Genomic DNA, 24,218 nt, shown 5'->3' on the forward strand with positions numbered 1-24,218 from the left:
TTTAGTGATCAAAGATTGGGCAAAAAGCCACTTGAGAGCCTCTCAAGACTAAGGATCCAGGCCAGCTTTGTGGCGTGTGATGGATAAGGACTCTGAGTGATGTTGAATTCCAGTTAAGTTCTCACTGCTTGGGCAGAGAACATGATTAGGTAGTCCTGGGGACAAGGACTCTTGCTTGCCCTCCTCGCCCGCATTATTGTCTTTCAGTTTGGAGTGGCCTCCGGCTGATGTGGAATACGTCGTAACAACAAAACGTTGTTGCAGTCATTTAGCTGTCACGAAAGTTTAGAACCCGGAAGTAAAAAATAAAAATATTGTAATTCCTTTTGAATTTTATCAATTCTTGCGCAATGTCTTCATGTGATTAACGTTTCCTCGTATAGAATGGAGGGTGTGCTAGAGCGGAACATAAGTACTGCCCTCAAGGCGATAGCTGAAGCCATCAAACTGGACAGTGGCAACAAACATGTGGTAAATTTGTCAACTAATTTTGATTTTTTGTGTTTTGACCCTGAAAGTGTAACACAAACAGTGACAATTACAATATGTAGTATGTTGGGGGTACCCTTGCCACTGATTTTGTGCATCCTGCAGTCATCCGGGTCAAGTGTAGTATAGCTGCCAAAAGACTTTTGCATTTGGTCAGTCGGTGCCCATGGGGGGGGGCCATGTAGCTGACAGAGTCCCGGAAGAGAAATCAAGGTGATCGTGTCCGATCCTGCCCTTGTTTTATTCAGCCTCCTCCGGTACCCCATCTCTCTCCCTGGCTGATGGCAATGGTTGATCAGACCCCACTGACACAGATTAGAACAGCCGACATTTGACCCATTTTGTTTTTATTTTATGGTTGTGATGGAGTGTAGACAGCTGAGTGTGTAGTCACCTGGTTGTACTATTTACTATCAGCGTGGGCTAGTTCGAATACCATTACCAATGGTTCATTGATGATGGCTAAGAATTGACAAAAACTTCATTTTATTTCAGGAAGCTTATTGGCAGTACCTTCAGAGTGTGACTTTCATCATCAAATGCTTGGCACAGGACTTTTCCAATAAAGGTAAGAATTATCCTAAATTGTAGAACTGAAGTCTAGGTCAACATAGGGGATAGCCACAAAGAGGGAAATTCTTCATCACTTGATGCTGTTTCTCCTTCATGATATTGAGATTTGATATGTCCATATTGATATTTTGAACATGGTTGACATCTGCATTGTTATACCAAAGAATTAATACCAGACAAATCAGTACACACTTTCTATTCATTAGTTAGCATTTGTGTTCCTATTTTGTATTTGTAGGTGGTCAGCAATTCCAAATAACTAACATGACCAAGAAGTTTGTCAAGCTTGGCCAGCAGAGCATGGAAAGGCTCGGAGCTGTGGTAGAAAATATTCCAGGTATGTGTGGTACCTCTCTTTAACACTTTTCTTCAAACAGAAATTTGACTCCAAGGATAATTTTGCCTTGACAATTAATTAATTAACTTATTATTCCCCCTTTGTTTTTGTTTGCATTTTCAATGAAGATTTCTGTATTAATTGCTGGAAATTTATGTCGTAAATCTCTCATATTCTTTACTAATTTTTGAATACAATTTTATATCCCTTTGTCAAGACAGTGTTTTGACATCGAAATCTTGGATCATTTCCGTATTGATATCTTTAACAATTTTATGCTTTCTTCTAGTATCCATGGTCCCAAACCTCCAGTCTGAACAACCATCATATGACAGGATACCAACGCCTACCGACCCCACACGGAAGCTGTCCCCTTATCAGCCAGAATTGCCAAAGTCCAGCCTGGGTAGTCCGAGAATGTAAGTCATCTCAATATAAAAAATTGTGCATGATAGAGTAAAATCTTTCTGAAGAAACTTGTATAGGGATGCAGAGCTGGGCTGTGACAGTCTTGAAGGCTGTAACTTGCCACTGTATTTCCCTGGATGCAGCTGCTACATTACATATCCCATTAGTTTCACTGGTCTCCAAGGGAGGCTTAAGAGGGCATGTTCAGTTAACAGAGAATTGAGCTCTTTTTCCTCCAAAAATGGAGATTGTTGCCTCTCTGTCTTAAAACTGTGACATAAATAAAGCATTAAGGATAGATTATCCTCGCTGGAAGGGTCTGCGCACAACGTTTGTATCAGATACTTATAGCCCCCAAACTGAGTTCGCACTGGAGCAGTTTAAGTACAGTAGAACCTCTCTATTAAAAACACCCTTGGGACTGACAACTGCTGTCCCTAATAGGGAGGTGTCCTGATTACAGAGGCCAAATTGTTTAGAAACAACCCAATTGAGACCAAATTCACTGTGACTATTAGAGTGGGTTTCCTGCTAACAGAATTGTCCACTACAGGATGTTCCATAATAGAGTTGTTGTTTTTAACTCCAGGGATCTCAGTCCTATTGAGCAAGCACAGCTGAAAAACCAATATTTGGTCTCCAGTTATAAGGCCAGGCTGGCAAAGTTTGCATCACCCTCTGACAAGCGAGCGACTGAACTGGTGAGTTTGAGGACATCCAACATCAATTGCCTTCATCCATCATTTTCAGTCATAAAACAGACACTGGCGTAGTGGAAATTGATCTAGTTGTTCTGACTGGGAGGTTATTCGAGTTCAGACTCGCTAAAAAGAGTGCTATCAACAATTACACCATAATAGGCTAAGGCATCTCTAAACGGCTCATAACAGCTAAAGACAACAATCACGAGTTACCTGGATCTTAGACGAAATTGTGCATTGTGACTTGACATCAATCTTGTCACAGTTTTGTTGTCTTGTTTAGCTATCATAATCTCAAGTGTGAAGTGCTATTGATACACACCAATGCATAAAATAATCATTGCAGTTATCCCAATCAGCTTCAGGAAGAAAACAAGAAATCATTGTTTAAATGTTTTCTTCTTCTACGGTTGACTGGCTAAACTTTCACAACTGGTTAAACTTTCATGCTTACTTTTCAGAGTCTGACCCTTCAAAGGAAACTAATTGAAAATGCCACCATTGCAAGGACTCGACAACAGGCTGTATCCTTCAAAATAACAATAGCTTGTCGGTACCAAGTTTTACGATAGTAGTGTTAAGAAAATTACTCTTCCTGCATTTCAGATCAGAGGGTCAAATGATATCCAGCATCTATTGATTCTGTTCTTAGAATAAAAAGTACAAAGACGTCTCAATGTAACATTGATATGGGCAAAATATATAAGGCAAGCTTATATATTTTTGATATGGGTCATCTAAATTCGGGGAGATTTCATTATAATCTTCATTATTTCCTTGACAAAAGACAGGTGGAGAAAAAACTGTTGGCAAGAAGAACAGCCATGGAACAAGAGGCTGCTAAGTAAGTTAGAGCAGAAAATCTCAGATTAAGGACACCCTGAGGACTGAGAAGTTCTATCCTTGATGTAGAGGTGTCCTGACTAGAGAGGTCAAATTGAATGGAAACGACCACTGCCAACTGCTGAAGACGGAAATGATGTCACCGGACATCACGCGGTACGAGATAGCAGAGCCAGCAAACTATGCCACAATGACGCATTGGATTTCAGAAGACATGATTGGTTTTGCTGTGGTCTTTCCCTGTTAGTTGTATAGTATCATATCAAAATTTACCTCCTCATGAGTATGAAAAGGGACTGGGGTACATGAGTAACTCAGCCCTCTATCAGATTCGAATAGCCACTACCTCATTGTCCAGAAATTGAAACCGTCAGTATTTTTTCAGGAGGCTGTCTTCGAAAGAAGATCAGGAATTCTTCGCCACCATCATAAAATATGAAGAAACTGCCGTGAGTATTGTTATGCTCAATAAAAGTCACTTTTAGAATATTAAGCTAGGAAATACGTAAGGCAAAGCTTCTAAAAAACACGGATGCCCATTTCAAAGTTGTCCAAATTGCAAATGTGCCAAAATAGTAGTCCTGAGAGTCAGGTATTGCAGGTAGTGAAAACTACTCTAAGATTTATAGTGTAAAGCTGAATGCAGGATAGGAAGACTGAGTGACAAGGAGTTTTAATCCTTTAGCAATTAATGCTGCCTGCAAAGTATATCTGGTGTAATTTTTCTTTGTCTTTCCTTCCAGAAATGGCCTCTTGCTTGGAGAGAAAGAATCGCACAGAATCCGAAGGGCGAGCGTCTCATCACACTTCTGGTTGATCAAATTTTACGGTAAGGTCATTAACAGAGGTCGATGAATATTAAGGCAGACGTCCTCCAAGAATCATTTGAAGTTGTCTCATTAGAACACAGCTGCTGCTCAGAAGTAACCGAATCTTTACTTATCAAGTGAACTGAAGCCATGAAAATTGACTGATCAAAGTTAACTTATGAAACTTTATTGAACTAAGTACAGTCTGACCATTCCATCTTTCATCTTTCAAGGTTAAATGCTACTTGTCCTATTCTCCTTCAGGACAAGTGACCATCCAATTACAAAAGCCCTCCTCAAATACCAACTAGACATCTACAACAAAATCAAACCATTTGTTGATGAACACGTAAACAAAGTCAACTCAATTACAGTGCCATATCAGTATGAAGCGCCCACAGAGGAATCAGCTACCGTAAATAATGACAAAGACAATAGAGAAAATGCTCAAAGTTTAGCAGTAGATAACATCTCCAACTCTAACTCTTCTGATAATATACAAGACTTGGAAACGTGTTTAGAAAATGATCCGGCGGACTTCTCTAAAGTAACGGAAGAAATACAAGAAGAATTGGAAGAGTCTAAAGCAAAGGGTGACAAGGTGATAGCAAAGTTGACAGCGGATAAGAATCAAAATGATACGAACAGTCCGAATTTGGCTGGTTCTATGACAAGTTTGACTGTGAGTGAAGACTTTGACGACTTGTTTGAAGACAGCTTTGATAACACTGAAGCAAAATCTGATGAGGCAAATTCGGCTGCAGAAAATGTTTGTACCGAGGATGTTAGTTGTGATGCTTCTGGCGCTACTGCCGAGAAAAACAGGACAGAAGACACTGGCACCAAAAGACTACCGCTGGTCACCATACTTTCGGACGAGGATTTGACTTCTCTTCAGCAGTCCCTGACCAAGGATGTTCATTCTTGCCTGAATAAGCTGCTGTGGTTGTTCATCATAGCATACGAAGAGCTCGATACTCCTATTGGGAGGGATCATCTCTATGTCTCTCTTGAAGATCCATTTTTCAAGCAAATATGGTCACATCTCTTAGTGTTCTTCAGGTACGTATAAGTTTTATCACCATCATGAGAATGTTAATGCAGCGAGTGACAGGGTCTGGTTGTTAGATACCATATTAGCTTGTAATATCATGTTTACATGTTTTTTTATGTATACTGGTGTGAATAAAATGACATGTCAACATGTTGTTACAAACGAGTGCCATATCTAATGTTCTATACTTCTCTATCATGAAGGTAGTTATAAAGAATTCAAGCGGTCAACATGGTCAATGTTAATCTTTCAGGGTTATGAACCGCGAGAAAGAGGTCGAGCTGGCCAAGGTGATGACCAAAATGATGGATGCTAGCCCTGAAGACCTTGGCATCAACGAGAAATTCTGCCTCTTGGGGGGAGCCCAGGCGTACTTTCCTGCAGTGGAAGAGTTGGTAAAGATAAGGCATTTCTACTCCCCGCTCAAAAAGTTACAGTGTCTAGGTGAGTTTGTGACAAGACTCATGAATGCATGTATCACAACAGATATTGTCCAAGTAGTATTCTTTCCTACAGTGTGAACATAGAAAATTGTATTGGGGTTACTTTTCATAACTGCAGTCACATCACAGTGATGAGCATTTAAAAAGACCCAGAAACTTCTAGGCGGATTTCAGCTTGCATATGGCTTCTATGGGCCCATTTGTTGTCGACTGACCATTCCCATAAAATACCCGCACTGGTCAAACCTCCTAAGGGAATCTTTAAAGACTTGTGTAACCAATATTTTATGTGTTTTGTCTCTTTCCAGTTAACATGTCAAGGAGCATCTGTCAATGTGTTGAAGACTTCTATGCCAGTGAGGAGGCTGGCAAGTCCCAAGGGTCATCTCTGTGAGTTAAGCGTCTCATTCAGTGGACATTTTTGCACTTAAAAAGACTGACCCAAAGTCGCATGTGAAGAGTTAGTGTAGGAAATTATAAATTGCGATTCTTGCCTTAATATTGGAGCACAGAGGCATACTGGTTAAGGTGTCCGACAATCAAGGGTAGTGGGTTCGAACTCTAGTCTGGTCACCTCTTTGTCCATCACAGGTAGAGCTCAGGGACCTCTGAAATGGCAGCAGCCACTTGATATCTAAGAGCGCCCCTGTGGAGACCTATGACAGTTCTTGCGAAGTGCTTTGGAACTGACCCTAGTTGGTGAAAAGTACTATTTAAAAACGTCATTATTTGTATTTCAGTGGAGCAGATGATCTTCTTCCCATTATGAGCTTTGTGGTTATCCATAGTCGGATGCCTCAGCTGCTCTCCGAATGTGCCGCCCTGGAGGAGTTCATACACCATGGGTAGGTATTTGCACTAAAAATACTGCAGAGGGGCTAACATTTCCCTTCTGTATACAGTACATTGATGCTGTACCCAAAACTCGATTATGACATCAGATTTTGTATACCAGACCTTGCCTGTCTGTGTGGAACCTGACAACTTTCAGAATGTTATAACTGCTATTGACATCTGAGGATAGCCTTAAGTGTTGGGGCGGTGGGGGGATAAGCATTTAAGGAAACTGAGGCTTGTCACAGATATCACTCCTTCTAGTGCTAAATGGATTATTCAAGAGGTTGATGGATTCAAAATTCAAAATTATTTGAGAGCGTGGGCAGTACTAATCTATCTCCACTTCTTAACAGGTCAGGGTGAGTAGTATATTATGAAATCAGGACTAGATTATTACTTTCTAAAATCTCATTTTCCAGTTCTTCAGGTTGTCAAATGCACAATTTTCTACTTTACATCATCTCAAAATTTTGTGGTCAAAGATTTCATCGATTCTGCTAATATTCTTTACCAGTGGTGTGTTGGTTTTATTCATGATATTGGACGTGCAGTACCTCAGCTCCATAAAGTTGCCAAGCTGCACTTGGCTATAATCCTCTCTTGTCTATAACATCAACCATTTTGTGAGCATTCAGGTCACTTGCATGTTTTTGTGGTGACAGACATTAAAACCAAAAGGTGGAAAATGCTGTTCTCAGCTGATACGCATGGTTGGACTCAAAAAGGGTGTGCCTCTCGGGTGGAAGTTAAAGGTTATGGCAAAAGCGATCTCCATTGAGAAATAATTCAGACACAATCAACTTTTGCACTCTGGACGTCAGAATGTCCTTTAGTGAGTGGCTTATTTTACATTCTTATAACTACCCTCTGTGAATAACCTTCTTAAAATTACAATTTGACTCTTTTTGACAATACCAAAAACCTCTTGGTGGACATGTTGATAAACAATCGCTTACCAATTATCATCAGTCACAGAAGCAATCAATATAGCGTCTACTAGTTTGTTTTATGCCAATGACTGGGGAATACTCTCTCCACTTACCTTCATTGCAATTTGCTTTCTCTCAAACATGCACAAATGCATAGCAGTGTTGTAATCAGTACATTCTTCACTTTAGGCCTTTCTGCAGTCTCTGAACCAGCTTTGATTGTTTGTTTAGAAATAGAATGTGAATCTGGTGTGATTACAGCTGGCTCTATAAAATATATGCCATAAAACCAGAAGTTCTTCATCCACATTTCTACAAGGCGGTGCATCACCAGGAAATTGTGATTTAAGGGGGGTCTGTGACTGTGTGTTAGTCATGTGACTTTTAAACGGGTATATTTTACTTTTATCATTGCAATGCAGTGGAGTAAAATAGGCTGAGGACGAGTCCCCTGAACATGTGGTAAAAACAAAAAAATTCTACTCTCCGATCTTTGGAGTACCTTTAGTGAATCATAATCTACACTTGTCTCACTAGTCCAAGATTGTCGCTCAACAGATCCGAGGAGGTCCCCAATTCTTCAGTATGCCAGCCTGCTTTCTAAATTTGTGTATTGTTTTGCAGATACCTGTACGGAGAAGAGGGATACTGTCTCACCAGCGTGCAGACTGCCTTGATGTACATTGGGTCATTATCAAAGAAAAAGTCTTCAGCAGAGAATGCATAAAGTGATCCTTTCCCAACATGCTGGTTGTGACTTTGTTGGGACAAATGGGAATTATAATCAAACATCTGTTGTAATCAAATGTCTCTCTCTATGAAACTCAGCCATGATAACAATGATTGTTGTGTCTTTCCATTGATCAGTGGGCAAACGGAGGTCTTTGCATTCGACGGGGGGGGGGGTAAGGGTCTGTGGGGGACCAAAATTACACCTTGCAGTGCCAATATTGCTTGTGCCACTAACTGGGGGGGAGCATTCGGCATAATATTTATTCAAGTTTGTCTCTCTGAAAGAGTAATGAGAAGGAACCTCTTTGATTTGATTTGATTTGTTTCATCTAAAATTGCATTTTACGAATATGCTGTGATACCAATGCTATGTGCATTTGCTTTATCGTGGAATAAAGTTTATGAAAACATGCAAGGCATACTTCTTGAAATTGAATGCGTTCTCTGTTCCTTTCAAACCTGTGTCATAACCAACAGTTTTAACGACCCAGCTCGATCCTATTGGCGATTGAGGACCGAAATGCCTCCACCATCTTAATACAAGTTTGTGCTGCTTGCTCATCTGAGAACTTTAGTACTTAAAAGTGAGAATCTACGCATCTAAAACTGAGAGGGTGAGGACCGAGTGCCTTGCTTCTCCATACAAGTCCCCTTCTGTTCGCTCATCTGAGAATCCGAGTATATACCCAAAGCTGAACGCTGAATCTGAGAGATCGAGGACCGCAGGGTCTCACCTTCTCCATACAAGTCCTCTTCTGCTTACTCTGAGAACCGGAGTACCTGAAGCGGAGAATCTGCAGACGTGAGACTGTAGGCCTACTGAGAGGCTAGGGACCTAATTGCCTCGCCTTCACCACGCAACCCCCTGTTCTGTTGGCTCATCTGGGAACCCGAGTAGACTACCTAAAACTGTAAGCCTGGTTACCTAAAATGGAGAAGGACCTTCGTTTCTCATCAATACGAATCCTCTTCCGATTGCTTGAAAACCTGAATACCTAAAACACCTCGTCTCTATTCAACTCTCCTTCCCTTGCTCATCTGAGAAATCGAGTACCTAGAATTGAAGATGTGCATAACTAACCGAGTAGCTGAGGACCAAACTACCTCCACTCTCCACACAAGTTCCCTTTTACTTGCTCATTCGAGAACCTGCGTAGGCCGACCTACAACCCAAACGCCGACGACCTATTCCGATTGCTCATCTGAAAAACTGGGAAGATGAGTACCTAACAGAGTAGCTGAGGACCTTAACCCCCCCCCCCCCCCCCCGCCATGCAAATCCCATTCGGCTTAGTCATGTGAGAAGCGGAGGCCCTGAACGCCTCCACCTACTGAGAAAATGACTTTTATGATCAAAGTTGAGGATGCATTTACAAGAAAATTTGTCGTTATATCAATTTTGTTCTAATACATGCATATATATGTTCCGCGCATTTTACCGATCTGCGCTATCTTGACTTTGCGCTGCGCATTCTTAGGATCCTATAATTGCGCGGCAATCTCGAGATCGCGCAAGGGTGAGCGTGCGCTTTTTGCCGATTACGCATTTTAAGGATGACGATACTTTTACATGTTCATGATGTTTGGCTTTGCATTGGTAGCTTTATTTTTCACCTAAGTTTTTGCTACACCAACAGTCACATTACTGTCATGTGACTGTCTATGGGATGCTGAAAGTAAATTAATTCAATCCCGGCCAAAGTTGACTGTCTAATGGTATTTGGTTCCTCAGTTGTATCGTGATGAAGTGCCAGGCCCTGCACATTGTACTTGAAAGACATGCAAGAGGAATTCGTTTGAGAAGGGAGACACTTAGACCTACATGTAAGCTTTTATGTTATCTTCTCATTGTGAATGATAATAATGTCGACTGTTTTATATTTCAGGTTATCCCCCTGGTTATCCCCCCACAGCTTGCTGACGGACATCCAACCTGATAGCAATGCTTTTGATTGATCAAGTACATTTGGTTGTAATCTTGCATCCGGATTTACTTAATGAATAAAGATATACATATATAAGAAATTATCAGGAATAAGAATTGAATCAAGCCAAATGAACACCTCCACAATAATACCTCAATGGGATCAAAGATAAAGGAGATGTATAGTAGGGGATTTTATCTTTTGTTTTGTAATTTTGGCCTCTCACATGATCACTATGACACTTTGACCAATATTTTACTGACCATCATCTCAGAAGCCTAATTAGCAGTGCTAATTAAGGCGGCCATGCCTTTGATAATGTGAACAGATCTCACTATGACACTTTGACCAATATTTACTGACCATCATCTCAAATCCAACAATAAATCCCTGAACAATCATTGTAGAACGAATTCTACTACTAGTAATAGGCCTACGTAGGGGACACCATTTTCTTTCACACCAAGTTTCCCGTCCTCATTTTCTTTCATTCTGTCCCTTATACAATAAAACATTGCAGAAGTTGATGTTACTTTTCAGGCCCATGATCCGTGCAGAAGATTATTGTTGGAATGGCTACCCATATTTCATATATTTCATCATAATTTATGCAGTTTGATGTTGCAAATTCTCGGAGAGAGCATAAACTCAGTTATATTATTTGCAGGACAACATCTCACATTGGCTCATGCAACACACACAAGACCCCAACTCCCTTGCACGATCTCGAGATTGCCGCGCAATTATAGGATCCTGAGAATGCGCAGCGCAATCTTAAGATAGCGCAGATCGGTGAAATGCGCGGAACATATATATACAATGTATACAGTATTCTTCTATACTCTATTCTTATGCTGGCCGGGTCAAGCTAGCTTGGACTACCTGGACCATCCTCCCATAGATGGCATTTGGATTTAAAAACCCTCACGCAGTGAGTGAATGAGGAAAATACTAAGGCCTGCTGTGGGAGAATGACCTCGGCCCATACCTGATCCAATACCGGCTACCGGGCCCTTGTGCTAGCTGAGGAATAGGCCTACCCAGGCAGACTAGTCCTCTATCCGAGGTACAGCAACGGAAACCAGTCAAGTCACGTGCTGATGGCCGATTCAAATTTCCCGCCACAGTGAATGAGTTTGACACGCTTGGTGTTAAGATCAATAATTTTCTCCGATAATTGTTAACATGGCCGGCTCGCTATATCGGGCTGCCGCAAGGGTTAGGAACATCTCAGGCCATCTAAAGGGACTTGCCCGTCAATCATTGCCACTGGGGAGGATGGCATGTTATGCGACAAACGCTGGAGTAGAGTAAGTTTTCCAGCGTAACACCTTTCTGGAATCTTTCTATTTCTCTTTAGATCGTCTGCAAGCAGTGGCCTTGACCTTCGGGTTTTTGAACCCCTCCTCCCCGAAAGTGATCGTCCAATGTGAAGCACTGCAGTTCACACTTTGACGCTCGATGAACAGGCGGGGACAAGCTTGGTAGGGCCGAGGTAGAGGACTACCCTCCCCCATATACAGGCCTACATGTGATAAGCACCGACAAAGACATGCCAAGAACATACCACGAAGTTGTCAACTAAGATTTTGTTTGTTGTTAGCTAAGCACTTGGCCTTTGTCCTAAACCACATAACACAAGGCGCGTTAGTTTAACTTTCAATGGGGATGGCATGTAAGCATTGGGTCTGTGCCTTTCGACATAATGTCAATGCCTAAAATAATTTGTAACTCTGCACTGGATGGACCGATTTTGATTCCGTATGCGGCATATGATTACCAAGTTATCACACTCCGGACGCATTGGACGGGCCTCGTCCTGTCGCCAGGCAAGGAGGAGATCCAATCAGGATGACACAATGGACTACTCCTTATTGGCATGAGACGAAGGCCCTTTCACCATTTTTTGTGGCCCTATCGTGAGAAAATTTACCACTAACGCCTACATGTAGGCATAGTTTAGCACGCCGAACGTCCACTGTCGTAAGCCAGTGTATGTGTACATTTTGTTATGCCCACGACGGGAGTAAATGTCTCCAGGCCTTGATTGACCAGCGATTATAGAAGGCCTAAACATTCCTCATTTAATTAATGACCTAGAAATGTGCACTATGTAAAGATCTGGCTGGACGTTTGGAGTGAGAAACGAGTAGATATTGTCCTCCCTAGAGACAAGCTACATGACTTACCGCTGTTCATCACCCCCCCCCCCCCCCCGCCCCGTGTCCCCGTTCGGTAGACTATCGAAGTACTACAAGCTCTATTTCTTTTCATCGATATATAACGGGACTGCAAAATAATCACCGACATTGTCTCATTAACAAACAAAATTGCAGCATTGGCAGATGGTACAAAAGCTTTAGAACTTGTAAATTGGCAGCTGCGATCTGATTTTATCACAGATCAATACTAAACCGGGGGATGTAGGCCATCTATACAGACTGTATTGATACCATATGCTCATAATAGTTATATACAATGTAATTATAGGTTTTGTGTCCTTGAGAAAGTCACTTAACTCCACTTGCTTCTCTCCTCCAGGACAATGGGTACCCAGCTGGGTGAGACTGATGGGTGGCTGCGGTTAAGCTGTATATATGCGTGGTAAAGATGGACAGTCCTCTCTCTGTCGCTAGTTGCTAATTTTCCCTGTTCCTATTGATTCAGATCTTTAACCACTGAAGTAGAAGGCTGCACGATTCACTATGAGAAAGTGGGAAATGGTGACCACACGGTCCTGCTTCTTCCAGGAGCTTTGGGTAAATGCGAGTTAGGAAATGTTCCGTGCAATAAACGTGAACTTCAAACATATACTTCATTTGAGAAAACTAAATACGTCTAGTAGTATTGTCATTTTTCACCAGCGAGACTTTAGACTAACGAATAACTGTTACAAGTTCGTTTATATACCAACAAGAATTAATATAGACTAGCCTTTATCAATTCTTGACACCACTTACATCAATTCTGCCCCAGGTTCTGCCAGGACAGACATGGCCCCACTGATCGAGAAGCTGAACCGTGATGCATTTACAGTGATTGCTTGGGATCCGCCTGGCTATGGGAAAAGCCGACCCCCAGCCAGGGAATGGCCGAAACGATTCCTTCACAGAGATGCCAACTATTGTGCCAAGTTCATGGAGGTTGGTGGGAACTCAACATGTTTTTGATATGCAAAAGATTTTTCAACGTCCGCAAAGATAAGAGAGCATCTCAACAGTACATTATACCCAGAAGCCAATGAATAATTATGATATCATTCACGAAGGGGGGGGGGGGCGCTGATGGTAGGTGTATAGTACCCCCAGGTATATGGCACGGCTTTACCCGCCGGCCATGAGGGAATTCCTTTGTGGCCCAGTGGTTGGCGCGTTGGCCCCAGAGTGGAAGTTAAGCAACGTTGAGCGCGGTCAACCTTTGGATCGGTGACTGGCGCGTACAATACAGTAGGTTGATAGATAATTCGTATTATAAGCCAAAAAAGATATTCGAGGTGCCACCTATAGGCCTACAATCTTAGAAATAAAGTTTTTTTGAGCTTTTTAAAAAGATGGTTTTTCAGCCATTACCATTTTTTTCAGCGAAGTGATAAACACTATACGTACTAAGAGGTTTTACACAATCTAAAAAACCGTTTGGAGTTTTTCCGTACCCTCTATTCGGGGTACATACTTGTGTTGGCCGAAATACCGTTAACAGAAGCTAGCTCAGAAACCTTCTAAGAGCGTAAGAATGAGTCTATGCATCTGTGAACATTTTAAATTCTTCTCAGCCTTAGAACTCAGCCATTTTACGTTTGCTGATCCAACTTGATCTTTGTTTCAGCAAATTGGTCACGAGAAATACTCCGCAGCGGGTTGGAGTGATGGCGGGATCACTGCACTGATCCTGGCCTCGGCGAACCCTGACAACATGCGAAAACTAGTTGTATGGGGATCGAATGCCTATCTTACTGCTGAAGAAATTAGTTTTTATGAAGGTTGGTCCTGTGTTCACGTTTTTTTGCTTTACAAGTCTTCCTCGCAGTTTGAGAGCAGCGAAAATGCGGCCACTGTTTATTTTCAGCTTCAGTTGGGCGAGTTAGGCAAGCTCACTTCCCTGTGGTGAAAGACAAGATAAACGGCCACTACGTGATTTAGAAGCGTTGAATGAATTCTAAGCAGATCTCCAATGTCGTGAAGAAAACTTCACTCCGCAAATTGGTTTCCGAGCCGCAAATTAATTGTAGTGCTGGGAGAAGGGAACTTCTATCGAGAAGGGGGCAGTGCTCGTCAAACGGCATGCATCCGATCGGTTAAAAATTCGTTCACAAACTCTGCATCAATGTCAACCGTTTATACATGCGATGCGATGAATTACCGCCTCCTTCTCCATACAAGTCCCCTTCTCTTCTCCAGCCCTGTAGAAATATACCCTCAAAAGAGCAAATATTTGCGGTATGTTCATTTTAAAAAAACACTGAAGAACTACATGACGGTGTACTCGACTGTGACATGATAGCACATGGTTATAGAAAAAAATTACTACCTTAAAATAAAATCTAAAAAAATTGTTCGCTGACCATTTTCTCCAGAATTTCATTTGACGTACAATTGGTTTTCGAGTCTACTCTAAGCTTGAAAACTCATCACTGCATTCAGAATATATTGTGGGTCTTATTTCTGTGTGCTATTTCAGGCATTAGTGATATAAGCAAGTGGAGTGAGAAGATGAGGAATCCCTATATTGAAGTCTATGGTGCCGAATACTTCCAGGAACACTGGAGAAAATGGAAGGATGCATTCCTTGTATACTTCATGGAACACAAAGGTACATGAAAACTGATTCTCAGATTTGTATTTCATATGATTATTTACAGAGACCGAACTGTATGACGAATTTTGTATTTGATGCGTTGATTTAGATGTATGCTGAATCTGATTTTGAACTTGATGTGCTAATTTAGATGTATGTTGATAAATCCGATTTTGTATTTGATATGTTGATTAAGATGTATGCTGAATCCGATTTTGTACTGGTTTGATAGGTTTGTATTTGAGATATGGAAAAGACGACGTTCTCTTATTTCCTATTGCTGACAACTCTCTGTCCATAATCTTTCAGGAAACATCTGTATGGATGACCTACCGAACATAGACTGCCCAACCCTGATAGTTCATGGGCAGAAGGACCCTCTTGTACCGCAGTTCCATCCCGATCACCTGGTCAAAAATATCAAGGGATCGAAGTAAGTCAATACTAGTCTTATTACGACGTAGATCTACGATTTAGGGGTAACATCTTCCCTCTCGATGGTATGTAGAATATCAATGGAACGCACCGTTTGTTTGATATTATTTATTTTCTATATCATCATCCCGTTACAGATTGATCAACATGCCAGACGGCAAACACAACCTTCACTTGCGATACGCTGATGAATTCAACAAAATACTGGAAGAATTTCTCTTGGAATGAATGCAAAGGACTTTTCTTCGTGGTAGTGCGTGGTGCCATAAAGCTACATGTGCCCCGAGAGGGTTACCAGTTAGATTGGGTGACTAACTTAGTGTCAATCATCAGTGCTGTTTATGTACATTTTTAGTACATGAAGTCTAGGTGACCGTAAGTGAAACATGTACATTTCTCCTGTGACTTTGCTGCCTTTGGTCTTGATGTAAAACACAACCTTAATTGTATTAATGTGTATAATTTCGAAGTCTATTAAACTGTCGTCTGCTCGAAGTTGTCTGTTGATTTATTTGTTGCCTTTTTGTTTTTCTTTTGTCGTTTCTTCTCTTGCATTTTCTTACTAATTTGGTTGTACAGAAATACGTCGATAATTTCAAAGATGCTTATGACACTGCCTCCTACGAACAGACCCATTGAGCCGCCAATGTCACCTGTGGAAAGAGAGAAGAAACAGATAAATGGCTTGATGTGGATGTATAGGAGGTGATACATATTTAAAAGTAAGCTTTATCTTTGTACTGCACTTTTCCAGTGACATCTCTTGCTCACAGCGCTTAGTCATTTCCAGAGTCTTTCGGGCGATGTTAAGCAGCTGGGCCCAGTTGCTTAATCGGCGTTAGATACACAGTTGCATCTACTTACTCAACAGGGCAAATATGGTGTACGCCTCTTGCTGCTGAATCAATTCGTAGTTCATTTCTTGAAAGTAAATCACCAATGAAAGGAAGTTATCTCTGGAAATGGGAAAAAGCAGATTGGTAAGGAAACTTACAAATTGAAGCCGGGTCATCAAACCATATATATACGTAAATCCACGGCAGAAGAAAGATGGTTTACCGCCCTTGCGAATGAAGTAGAGGACGAACGGATGACTACATGTACTCGACCGGCAATTCCGAAAAGGTTTTGACCGCCAAGTCTGGAGAAATAGCGTATCTCTGCCGTTTCAAGGGACTATTTTAGGCACAGAATAGTTGTCATCTATCGAAGTTGGCTTGTCTGTGTGGAAGTTTTCGTTAAATAACTTACTTGTAAAATTTGGTGTCTACTTCATTCGACTGAATGTAAGCTTTCATATCCGTGAATACCTCGCCGTACGCATCGTAGAATGGTGCATGGACGTCCAGGACGGTCTGCTCAAAGTTCAACCAGATATCGTGACTTGTTAAAACTTGAGATATCATCTTGTAGGTGGTGGAGTTCATGAAGCTTTCCTTGTCCGCCAAGCCGGGCATATACCTGCGGAGATGAGCGTTCACCTTTATAGTGTAGTGGCTACAAAAGGGAGGGTGTATTCGTGTTAGGGTGCGTCATAGGTTATGACGTTTGATACATCGGACTGGTGAGTATTTTAACATTTTGTACAAAAGGAGAAGTGTTAGTGTATGTGGCTGTGTGTATGTTAGCAACTGATGATATGCGTATACCCACTTATATATCAGTGTTTTTGAGCCCGATCTTCAGAGTTGGCAAGAAGAAGAAGAAGTATCGCTCTTTTAAAGTAATTGTTTGGCAATTACAGGAAAAGACAATCATCATAAGGGATGATGCACCGCTTAAATTGGTGAAGACCAGTAGATGCTTTTGCTGAAAACCTCACGTACATCTACACGAGGCATTTCTGTATAAAACTGAAGTAGAAGCATTTACTACGTCTTTATTCGTCCCACCAAGTATGATAAGGTTCCCGTTGGCGTGCTTATCATAATAACTAGTACAAGAAGTCCTCCCTTGGTGGGGCAATTGCTCGACCTAATCTGCTCAATAAGCCAATACCTCACAAAAAACTACCTACTGTTTGAGGAACTCTATAATATCCTCGTCTTTCATGACCACCTCCTCCAGAAACCTCTCACGAAATTGCTCATAAATCCAAGTCCACAGTCCATTCACACTGACTGCAACTGTCAGAACCTCTTTCAGGAAATCATAAAGATTCTGCATCGTCTCTTTGACCTTGGGGCGAATGACGTGTTCGGCCAAGGTCATTTTCCCGCAGATGGAGCTCTTGTTATGCATGTATCTTTGCACTACGCGCAGCACGTCGTTAACAACCGGCCAAGAGTTCGTGACAGTTTCATTCCATTGGGTACCCAAAGTGTCTAGATGATGATTAATCTTAGTAAATCCGTCTTTGACCTTTTGGTAAATATCGTCAATTTCTTGTAGGTACTTCTCGCCTTGTTTCACCGGGGCGATGAAAATATCGTTGAGCATAGTGCTGCGATTGGCGTTATAATGCGAAATCAGTACAGTGTAATTCTCCCTGTTTTCGATAATGGCCGACTTGTTAACTGTACCTGTGTGATAGGAAAGCTGCGCGATATGCTTCATTTTTGCATAAAATTCTTTTAGGTCGTTAAAAACGCCCTGCCTGTTCACCAACTCGAGTCCAGAGACCCCGTACGTCACTGCATGTTTCAACCGATGTTTCGGTACAATCAATTCATGAGCCATCTCATCAAAATCCTTAAGCAGATAAGGCGGAGATACTTTTACTTCCCCAGTTCTGTAACTCTCGATACACTTCTTCAAAGCATCGTAGCCGTAGTCTATGAGCTCGTTTTTCGCATTCAAGGTCGTTTCTATCGAATCCAAGATGACCTTCCGGCGAATGTCTGCATCAGGTTGACTTTCAAGCCATATCATTCTTTCCAACCGCTCTAAGTACTTCGTCAAAAAATTTAAATACCCCGCCGAAACTTCCTTGAAATACATTTCATCGCTATATTCGATAAAACGATAAAAGTTCTTCCTCACGACGAATAACTGGAATTCATAAATAGATATGATACCTCGGTAGGCGCTCTTTATCCCCGCTTCAACGAATTCGGTAAATTCCTTCTGGCGCTTGCGCAGATCGGGTAAAATCAAGAAAATGAGGGTGTGCAACCTGCGCGTGCCTTCGATGAATTTGCTGAGAAGTTCATCATCTTTCTGTTTCATATCCTCCTCCGTCGCTCTCAACGTGTCGTGCGCAGCTATCAACTTCTTCGAGAGCTTCTTCCTGGTTTCGACGTCGAGGAGTTTGTCCACGTCGAAGTCTGATGCTTTGAGGTAGGAGAAGCTCGGCGCGTAGACGACGTTCTCGCACGGCGGTTTGCAGTCGCACAAAGACTCTTGGACTTTGTCAAATCCAACTGTAACAGACAGGGAAATCTCGATTAAGTAACTATGGTCTTGTCGGTAGAGCAAGAGATATCACGCCAATCGACACAACTAACTGATAAATACACGACAATGTATGTCAGCTTACTGTTAACAGCGCGAGATCACCTTCCAAGATAGCCGTAGGCCGACAGACCAACAAGTAGTAATTACAATTATACATCATCAAAACTCAGTGGCGAGTCCGCCACCTTTTCCTTACAAGTCCCCTTTCGCTTATTCAGCTGATGAGTTAAGTCTGCCGGTGCTACGAAGTATATATCACAAGCCAGGATCTGCCGCAACTGCATGGCTCTCTTTCTCTGAAGCCGGAGGGTAGGGCATGCACATTTCTTGTACGCAGTGCATGGTTTACCTACGTTGTATTGTCCTCATCTTTTCTGCAACTTTGTACATTGTACATACGGGAGCATTGCCTGGAACAGAATGAACTATAAAAAGCACCGAGTATTGTACATGTACTAGCCAGCCTCTTTGTTCAGTTGTAACCAAGATGTTTTGGTCGACTCAGTTTACTGGCAAAGTCTGAAAATAAAACTATGAGGCTAAATAAAATGAATTCTGATTGGGGAGATTTTTAACACAGCCACGAAGAAACATCAATGGCGGCTTCCGACCGGACAAAATATTTGGTACCTACCTCGCATGTATGGCAATTTGCAGCCTGCATGTTCTGTGAAATATTTGGTAAAACACTCCACATGGCATGCTCTCTCGGTGTACTTGGGATAATAGTCAAGCTTGAGATTGGTACCACTGCAGTTACCGAATGGTTCAGCAAGCCTTCTCATCTGCAAGATGGATATAATATCATCTCTGTGACTGTAGACAAATTGACCGGAAGGTGGGCCCCTAACTCTGTTTTCGATCGATTCATTTTAGATATTTCCGAAAGTAGACTCTGCAGTCTAATCGTATCGGTAGATCGTCCAATCAAAAAAAGTTCTGAACTCCGCAACTCTTGCATGCGCATGTTTAGAAAGTTTTACATTCAAAGTTAGTGCCCAATGGTTCCATTGAGCACCTCTTCTCTTCCGCTGGTTCTAAAACCCACTTTTCTAAGAGTGCATTGCTTTCGGACTCAGCTTACCACTCTTACGCTTGTCCCAGCGAAGGTATGCGACCCAGCAGCCAGGCCCTGCCCGTGTCCGAGAAAGACTGGCACGTCATTTTCATCATAGAGAAGAATCTTCATCCCGGCGGCGAAGTGGGGCCCTATCATGTTCTCATACTGCTCTATGTTGAGGACAAGATGGAGGGCTGATTCTGTGCCTGGAATGAAAGAAGAATTGACTCCCTCTTCTCCACTCTTCCAGAACAAGCACACTGCCACATGTAACTTAAAAACCTGGTCGTAAGATAGAGCAACTATGAGTGTCAAGTCGTGTTGTCCAATCAGAAGTACTGGACTCTGCGTGTATGTAGGCTGATCGAAATGAGACCCAATCACAAAGGCGTATTTTAGCTACTCTGGGCCAATCACAAGGCGACATTGCTGTATCACTGCAGTGTAGTTTCTCGAAATGAGAAAATCATAGGGTGTTTATTTCGAGGAGACTAATTGTCAATGATACTTTCAGAAAAAGCTGAATATCGTTGGTCGCCTGTGCCAGACTTACCCGATTCTGATAAGACGAGTGGACTGTCATTTGAGTTGACATTGAAAGCGAAACATACTCCGTGGTCGGTCACGATCTGAGTGAAGTTATTCGCACTACAGCTATCACCCTTCCACGAACACCTGAAAGCATAACAAACTTAATATTTTCGTGGAGAATAAACCAACCTCACAGGCGGTTGAAGGTGCGAGAATCATAGCAATTGATCAGTTCCCCAATCAACTGGTATATATCACCTACAAAACAATACGCAAATTCCTCTTTTATGTTGAGGTTTTATAATGTGATTTTCTGTAGGTTGCGTGGAGGCTGATCGAGAGTTATGTGATTCGTTGTTTCTGGTCTCTCAACACGCCTGTGACCACACGTTGCCGTGATTTGAAATGTGTGGACAAAAATATCCTTGGACATCATTGGAGACTGTATTCTTACTTGACAATCATGTCTTCCTTGCGGTGTGAAGTGTCCACCATGAGCTGGTCCATCCGCAGTGTCTGATAGCCATGTTTGGTCAGGATGTCCAGCCTCGCTGGGTCACCTTCTTCCAATCCGTAGAACTCGTCCAACATCGGCTTGTAATCCAGCTCATTTGCAACTGTTATCCTAAAAGAATTAGATGCTTATTTTAGCGGATGGATTTTCATCCTGCACAATGTTGCCTCGGCCATTGACCAGAAGAAGTTGGGCAATCTTTTGGGCTCCAATGCGACATGGAGCCCATGACCGTGGAACACATCCCGAGGAAGCCAGAGTCCCGTTATCTGGTTATAAGCAACATATGGCCTGAAGGAACCTGCCTGCATATCAATGAAGACAATGAACAGCTCGGAAGAACAACTTAATTTATCAGCTAATCGGGAGTGACTGTCTGGCGAACACACAAAATATTAAGTTACATTGCAAGTAAGATGTAATTCCGGGGTAGGCCGATATGGAATCTGACATTCTTCTTCAGCGTTTGAAATTATGCTGATGACTGCTCTGCCTGTTCCGTATTTGTTTTAAATTTTGTTTTTGGCTTCGTGAATACCATGAAGCGGGCTGTCTTTACCAGTTGCTCATTGTAACCCTGAGGCACCTATTCCATAGAGCTATACCCTATACTATACTATACGCGAACAATAGTTTCATGGTCATGTATTCTTTGTGAAGCCATTGTACACTATAGGCACCTATTCCAATGAGGTATACGGTATACTACACTATACGCGAACAATGGCTTCATACCTCTATACTATACTATACGCGAACAATAGTTTCATGGTCATGTATTCTTTGTGAAGCCATTGTACACTATAGGCACCTATTCCATAGAGGTATACGGTATACTACACTATACGCGAACAATGGCTTCATACCTCTATGGAATAGGTGCCTAAGGCTTGCATGCAGGCAATGATCTCTCCACCTGGTCTGGTAGCCTCTCGCTCGGCCGAGAAGAGTTGGCGCTCACGCCTGCATTCAAGATATCGCATGCGGTTTGGTCAGCAATCTGGCAGTGACAGTAGAGGACTGACTGCAATATCCTCTGCATTTGGGATATCTGGCTAACCTGAATGAATTCTGGTTGCATAGAATGACAGCCGGGAATCTAAGTGTCTTGTTGAAATTGACTTCCACCTTAACCGTTACTGGTGCGCCCATGAAGTATATGACTCGTTCAGCGACTTGATTCAGGAAGAAACCAGTTGCGACAAGGAACAACAAGAACCAAAGGAACCTGCAGGATAAGAAGAAGATTGCATGGTTGATGATAATGGTTGTGATGATCCCAACCGGAGATTGAACACTTGCCTCAGTTTGATGTCCAGATTCTACAGCCAAACAAGTGTGTCCCAAAAAGAAATCGCAATGTTTATGCTGGTTTATGGTGCTCCACCATCGCACGTGTTTGAGCCTAATATGTTCGATCCCAGCCGTGGCAATGGAAAATCAAGCAGAGGAGATGATATGGAGAAAAGGAGAGGCACAAAACCCTATTTGATCCATAGTAAAACACAATATCTGGCTGCGTGTGACTTATGGACCGACTTTTACTGATCATTCAGACATTTTTCCGACCTCGTCTTTTTCTAAACACTTGAACCCTTTGCAGTTTTGACCAACATCAAAAGAATAACATCTTTGGCTACAGCATTGTAGGTGGGTTAAATAAATTACTGCTGGAGACAATACGGCTGCTTCGTGTAGTTGGGGTAACATATAAAGACAATTATTCAATCGAACGCGTCAGTATTTCTCGGCATTTTGACTAATGTTCTCAGCATGGCGGCCCATACTTTTTCGGAAATAAATGAGAAAAATATGATGAATTTTCTCATTGGATGTGAGACGGTTTAGTGCTTTAATAATGCTCTCTATTTTATGTGATGGTCATGCATTTACGTGCAAATACCATTTGTCAGATTTTTTTCTGATAGTGTGGAAAATGTTGTTGCGGCTCCATTTATCATCATATTTTGGCTATGCGCCATTGGACACTATAGTGTTTGATGAAGTACACTACAAAGTTGGTGCAGCTTTTCAGGCCAAGGCCACTGAATCTTTCGTGAAATAATATGTTGGCAACCTTGGCGACTTTTCTACAACGCCAACTACGATAACGACGATGTCCAGCCAAAAGGAATAAAAATAAAAACACTTGCCTTCTAAAATTGGAATTTGAAGCCTTGTCCCAAATGTAATGTATTCCGTGAAATGTCGTATTCTGCGAGAAATCATAGAAGATATCCGACCAAGACCTAAGGGGTTTTTCCATATTGTCCACGCTGTCCGACATGGTATGGGACTTTTATCCGGTCGCTGTTCGATTAAGTCAGGTCATAGTCATAGAATGGGATTGCTATCCGGTCGTGGTTCGATTGAGATATTGGTGTACTGATGAAGCGTATCTTTCATAGTCCCGTGATACGGCTGCTCTCTGTCTTGTGCACTATTTCTCGCCTTATTCGTCCACACCATCGGGCATTGCAGTCAATGGTTGTGGGGTTTTTCTCCAATGGCTGACAATGAGCAGATATGAACTTATTGGCCTTGAGAAATATCAGTCCATCTCCAAGTCGGAATATATTTATGATATCAACTGTTTCATCCGACTTTGAATTTGCAAAACATCTCTTTCCTCCAACACACTCTTCAATAGAACGATATCGTACAGAAAATGGGAGAAATTAAGCTAACCAGTGATAATGACAATGCGATCTGTATAGTTAATTGTTAGCGGTTACAGAATGAATGATGGTGGAGGCTATGTAAACATTTATAACTCTTCCTATATAATATGATTGCTGCTCTAATTGTCCATATGTCGAACTTGGCAGACTGGAGGAAGAGCGTTTATTTATCACAGTTGGAAATGATCGCCGGATCATTAGGCATATCATGATGAATGTGCACGCAATGAGCGTTATTCGCCGACGACGACGCGTCGAGTTTCATTATCGTCACCACACGGACCTCAAGTACTTGCCAAAGATATCGTGCATGCCTCTGTGGACACTTCGTTGCGAAGCGCTCTGGTACAGGCCCTGGACAGTGATCGATCGCTACGCCGATTCTGGTATCTTCTCACACCTGTGATAAACTCCACGAATCGTGGAGTAGGGGATCCAAACTGGCGTCCTGTGGTTGCAGTCACGTTACGCCGCAGCGCAGGAGTCCTGATGGCATTGGTTGCTCAATGAAAGACCCTATCACGACGAGGTGTTGTTATTCTGTGTTTGCTAGTGTAGACCAGGCTTATAGCGTCTCATGTCGATCAGGTGGAGGAGGTAGGCTAGTACGCAGCGGCATTAGGAGAAGGGCGTACGCGATCATATCTTGGCAGGGGATCACAGTTATAGCCAAACACCGCAGAGATCGCTGATGCGGTAGTTATGTAATTCAAAGAAAGACAGACCG

General features: G+C 42.2%; 4 protein-coding genes and 1 long non-coding RNA gene across 5 annotated transcripts; 2 read left to right on the plus strand and 3 right to left on the minus strand.

Annotated features, from left to right (window-relative positions):
* The first annotated feature begins 284 nt into the window (after nt 1-284).
* LOC135496233 (VPS9 domain-containing protein 1-like) lies at nt 285-8,576 on the plus strand. Its single transcript, XM_064785426.1, has 14 exons — nt 285-471; nt 985-1,057; nt 1,301-1,399; nt 1,689-1,818; nt 2,397-2,508; nt 2,970-3,032; nt 3,300-3,352; nt 3,737-3,800; nt 4,095-4,180; nt 4,425-5,222; nt 5,468-5,658; nt 5,966-6,047; nt 6,398-6,502; nt 8,048-8,576. Exons 1-14 carry the CDS (start codon nt 385-387, stop codon nt 8,148-8,150), a joined length of 2,046 nt encoding a protein of 681 aa, XP_064641496.1. The 5' UTR covers nt 285-384; the 3' UTR covers nt 8,151-8,576.
* Nucleotides 8,577-11,225: 2,649 nt separating this feature from the next.
* Nucleotides 11,226-15,804, plus strand: LOC135495762 (valacyclovir hydrolase-like). The gene is made up of 7 exons (XM_064784657.1): nt 11,226-11,390; nt 12,748-12,839; nt 13,057-13,223; nt 13,906-14,059; nt 14,758-14,889; nt 15,184-15,307; nt 15,447-15,804. The coding sequence occupies exons 1-7, from the start codon at nt 11,266-11,268 to the stop codon at nt 15,535-15,537; spliced, it is 885 nt and encodes a 294-aa protein (XP_064640727.1). The 5' UTR covers nt 11,226-11,265; the 3' UTR covers nt 15,538-15,804.
* On the minus strand, nt 15,784-17,800 carry LOC135495761 (uncharacterized). Its single transcript, XM_064784656.1, has 4 exons — nt 17,327-17,800; nt 16,561-16,770; nt 16,174-16,265; nt 15,784-15,962 (listed from the first exon to the last, which is right to left on the minus strand). Exons 1-4 carry the CDS (start codon nt 17,746-17,748, stop codon nt 15,784-15,786), a joined length of 903 nt encoding a protein of 300 aa, XP_064640726.1. The 5' UTR covers nt 17,749-17,800.
* Nucleotides 17,801-17,821: 21 nt separating this feature from the next.
* Nucleotides 17,822-19,074, minus strand: LOC135496051 (uncharacterized). The gene is made up of 3 exons (XM_064785160.1): nt 19,059-19,074; nt 17,918-18,671; nt 17,822-17,831 (listed from the first exon to the last, which is right to left on the minus strand). The coding sequence occupies exons 1-3, from the start codon at nt 19,072-19,074 to the stop codon at nt 17,822-17,824; spliced, it is 780 nt and encodes a 259-aa protein (XP_064641230.1).
* Nucleotides 19,075-19,400: 326 nt separating this feature from the next.
* On the minus strand, nt 19,401-20,396 carry LOC135495612 (uncharacterized). Its single transcript, XR_010448585.1, has 3 exons — nt 20,319-20,396; nt 19,790-19,971; nt 19,401-19,490 (listed from the first exon to the last, which is right to left on the minus strand). It is a non-coding gene; the product is annotated as an uncharacterized LOC135495612 (long non-coding RNA).
* Nucleotides 20,397-24,218: the final 3,822 nt, after the last annotated feature.

The sequence above is a fragment of the Lineus longissimus genome, chromosome 11, assembly GCF_910592395.1.
Source record: "Lineus longissimus chromosome 11, tnLinLong1.2, whole genome shotgun sequence".
Taxonomy (NCBI): Eukaryota; Metazoa; Nemertea; class Pilidiophora; order Heteronemertea; family Lineidae; genus Lineus; species Lineus longissimus.

Coding starts and splice junctions, on each gene's coding strand:
- LOC135496233 (XM_064785426.1), top strand. CDS start 385: ATGGAGGGTGTGCTAGAGCGGAACATAAGTACTGCCCTCAAGGCGATA. Junction 3,353..3,736: donor ATGGAACAAGAGGCTGCTAA/GTAAGTTAGAGC, acceptor GTATTTTTTCAG/GAGGCTGTCTTCGAAAGAAG. Junction 6,503..8,047: donor GAGGAGTTCATACACCATGG/GTAGGTATTTGC, acceptor ATTGTTTTGCAG/ATACCTGTACGGAGAAGAGG.
- LOC135495762 (XM_064784657.1), top strand. CDS start 11,266: ATGGCCGGCTCGCTATATCGGGCTGCCGCAAGGGTTAGGAACATCTCA. Junction 12,840..13,056: donor GCTTCTTCCAGGAGCTTTGG/GTAAATGCGAGT, acceptor ATTCTGCCCCAG/GTTCTGCCAGGACAGACATG. Junction 15,308..15,446: donor AAAAATATCAAGGGATCGAA/GTAAGTCAATAC, acceptor ATCCCGTTACAG/ATTGATCAACATGCCAGACG.
- LOC135495761 (XM_064784656.1), bottom strand. CDS start 17,748: ATGCTCAACGATATTTTCATCGCCCCGGTGAAACAAGGCGAGAAGTAC. Junction 16,771..17,326: donor ATTATAGAGTTCCTCAAACA/GTAGGTAGTTTT, acceptor TCATCTCCGCAG/GTATATGCCCGGCTTGGCGG. Junction 15,963..16,173: donor CACCATATTTGCCCTGTTGA/GTAAGTAGATGC, acceptor CTCTTTCCACAG/GTGACATTGGCGGCTCAATG.